The sequence below is a fragment of the Mandrillus leucophaeus genome, unplaced genomic scaffold, assembly GCF_000951045.1.
Source record: "Mandrillus leucophaeus isolate KB7577 unplaced genomic scaffold, Mleu.le_1.0 Scaffold78, whole genome shotgun sequence".
NCBI classification, from domain to species: domain Eukaryota; kingdom Metazoa; phylum Chordata; class Mammalia; order Primates; family Cercopithecidae; genus Mandrillus; species Mandrillus leucophaeus.
In genome coordinates, this window is record NW_012108474.1 from 533,550 (window position 1) to 536,324 (window position 2,775).

At 52.6% G+C, this 2,775-nt stretch overlaps 1 protein-coding gene across 2 annotated transcripts in view; it reads left to right on the forward strand.

Annotated features, from left to right (window-relative positions):
* The window catches only part of LOC105529690 (rab11 family-interacting protein 3), a 116,073-nt gene that overhangs the window by 77,508 nt on the left and 35,790 nt on the right, over positions 1-2,775 (forward strand). For both annotated transcript variants that reach the window (XM_011966886.1, XM_011966887.1), the window contains one exon: positions 949-1,160. In XM_011966886.1, coding sequence (XP_011822276.1) covers positions 976-1,160 — 185 coding nt within the window. In that variant the 5' untranslated portion in view covers positions 949-975. The remainder of the gene's footprint in view (positions 1-948; positions 1,161-2,775) is intronic.

The window sequence follows — 2,775 nt, forward strand, 5'->3', positions numbered from 1 at the left end:
ACCACCATGCCCGGCTAATTTTGTATTTTTAGTAGAGACGGGGTTTCTCCATGTTGGTCAGGCTGGTCTTGAATTCCTGACCTCAGTTGATCCTTCTGCCTCGGCCTCCCAAAGTGCTGGGATTACAAGTGTGAGCCACTGCAGCCAGCCATTATGTTTATTTTTAATTAATTAATTTTTTTGAGATGGGTCTCTATCACTCAGGTTGGAGTACAGTGGGGTGATCACAGCTCACTGCAGCCGCGACCTTTTGGGCTGAAATGGTCCTCCTGGCTGGGCATGGTGGCTCACTCCTGTAATCCTAGCACTTTGGAAGGCTCAGGTGGGTGGATCACCTGAGGTCAGGAATTTGAGACCAACCTGGCCAACATGGTGAAACCCCATCTCTACTAAAAGTACAAAACTTAGGCATGATGGTGCATGCTTGTCTTCCCAGCTACTCGGAAGGCTGAGGCAGGAGAATCACTTGAACACAGGACTCGTAGGTTGCAGTGAGCTGAGATCATGCCACTACGCTCCAGTCTGGGTGATAGAGTGAGACCCGGTCACCAAAAAAAAAAAAAAAAACCCAAAAAACAAAAAGTAAGCTCCTCCATCAGCCTCTGCAGTAGCTGGGACTTACAGGCAGGTGCCACCACACCTGGCTAATTTTTGTATTTTTGGTAGAGACGGGTTTCACTTTGTTGGCCAGGCTAGTCTTGAGCTCCTGGGTTCAAGGGATCCACCCACCGGAGCCTCCCAAAGTCCTGGGATTACAGGCGTGAGTCACTGCGCCCGGCCTGAATTGTGTTTTATAAGTAATGTCCCTGCTTAGAGACGGTTGGGACTTTGGCGTCAGACCCCTCCCTCCACACTGCCCTCTCCAGGGCCTTGCAGCAGTGAGGTGTGGGGCGTTCGCAGTTCCCTTCCCAGCTGGTGCCCGCTGACTGCTGGCGCACTCTCTCCTAGGCCAACGAGGTGACGGACAGCGCGTACATGGGCTCCGAGAGCACCTACAGTGAGTGTGAGACCTTCACGGACGAGGACACCAGCACCCTGGTGCACCCTGAGCTGCAACCTGAAGGGGACGCAGACAGTGCCGGCGGCTCGGCAGTGCCCTCCGAGTGCCTGGACGCCATGGAGGAGCCCGACCATGGTGCCCTGCTGCTGCTCCCGGGCAGGTCTGTACCCCGCCACCAGCCTCCTGGAGAGGCCTTTGGGATGTGGCACCTGTGGAGGTGTCTGATGGGCAGACTGGGATCTTGGAGGAGTGCGTGCTGGCTAGTATCCATTACATGGGGATGGGGCTTGGCCCTGCAGTAGCTCCTGACCTTCCTGGGATGAGCCCACATCGCCTTGCCCACCTTGCCCGAGCGGTCTCCCTGTTCCAGCTGACTTTCCTGTGGTTTCCAATGTTGCTCAACATCTTTAGCTGTAGAGAGAGAATTTATAGGAGAAGTGGATGTCTCAGCAGGGTTTTGGAACCCATTCACCTTTGCAGCACCCCTGTGGAGGCCATGTTCTGTCCCCACCTGTCCCCCACCCTCAGGATTTCTGTAGCCCCCTGTATTTCGAGCTAGTTGGGACTGGAGTAGAGGGAAGGGCAGAGTCTGGGAGAAGGTCAGATCAGGGAGGTGTCCGGTGGCTCACGTGGACCTGAATCAGTGCTTTCGGTGTTGCCCCTGCTACTGGAAAGCCCGCTCAGCATGCTTAAGTGTAATTGTGAAGCAAAAATTAAATTCTCAGCCCCCCATCCAACTGATGGACCCCTCTCTCAGCCTCAGACATTGCTCAGCCAACCTGAAAATCTAGTTCAGGCCATCGTTAGGGAGGTCAGGCAGGCCTCATTAGGCCCCTCCCTTTGGAATTCAGGCCCAGCTGACCAGCATTCACATTAAACAGAGACTGACAAAGGTGGACTTTTTATAGCAGCCACAGCACACCACATTCCAGTCTGACTCTAGTGCAGCATCACAAGACAGGTGGCAGGCCCTGAAAGAAATCCAAGTATTTTACCCCAAAATATCTATTTATTTGACATATTTCAGAATGGCCCTATAGGACTGTCTCTTGTGGGGAAAGTCTGCACCCTGTAGAGAATCTCCTCCCTTCCCAGGTCTTTTCCCTGATGCAGGAGGGAATGTACTTGGAGTCTGGCACCTTCTCAGGTCTGCTGCCTGCTGCCCGGAGGCCTCATCTGCTTGATAAAGCCTTGGTCTCCACAGCCCCTTATCTTAAGCGGAGGCATTCCTTGCTATTGATTCCAAGTCTTTAGAGAATAACTCTTTCAAACAGTGGCCAATCAGAAGATCTTGGCATCTGCTTATGACCTGGAAGCCCTCCTGTCCCCCACTTAGAGTTGTCCCGTGTTTCCTGACTGAACCAGCATCTTGCATGTAGGGTTGATGTCTTATGTCTCCCCAAGATGTATAAACCAGGCTGTAGCGTGATCCTCTTGGACACGTGCTCTCAGGGCTTCCTAGGCAGCATCACGGGCTGTTAGTCACTCTTATTTGGCTCAGAATAAACCTCTTCAAATATTTTACAGAGTTTAAGTCTTTTTGCCAACATAATATACCCACGTGCATGCCCATGAAGTGCAGAGCCAGCAGGTTTTTCAAACTGACCATTCCCACGGCCCTTTTCTCAGGTCCTCCCAGGCCCCTGACAGCAGCCAGCTCTCCACCGGCCCCGCATCTTCCTTAAGTTCCCCACACGGCGAGGTCCTTCCTGTGCCTGGCTTCTTCCACTTGCTGTTGTGCTTGTGGATTTAGCCCTATTTTTTTTTTTTTTTTT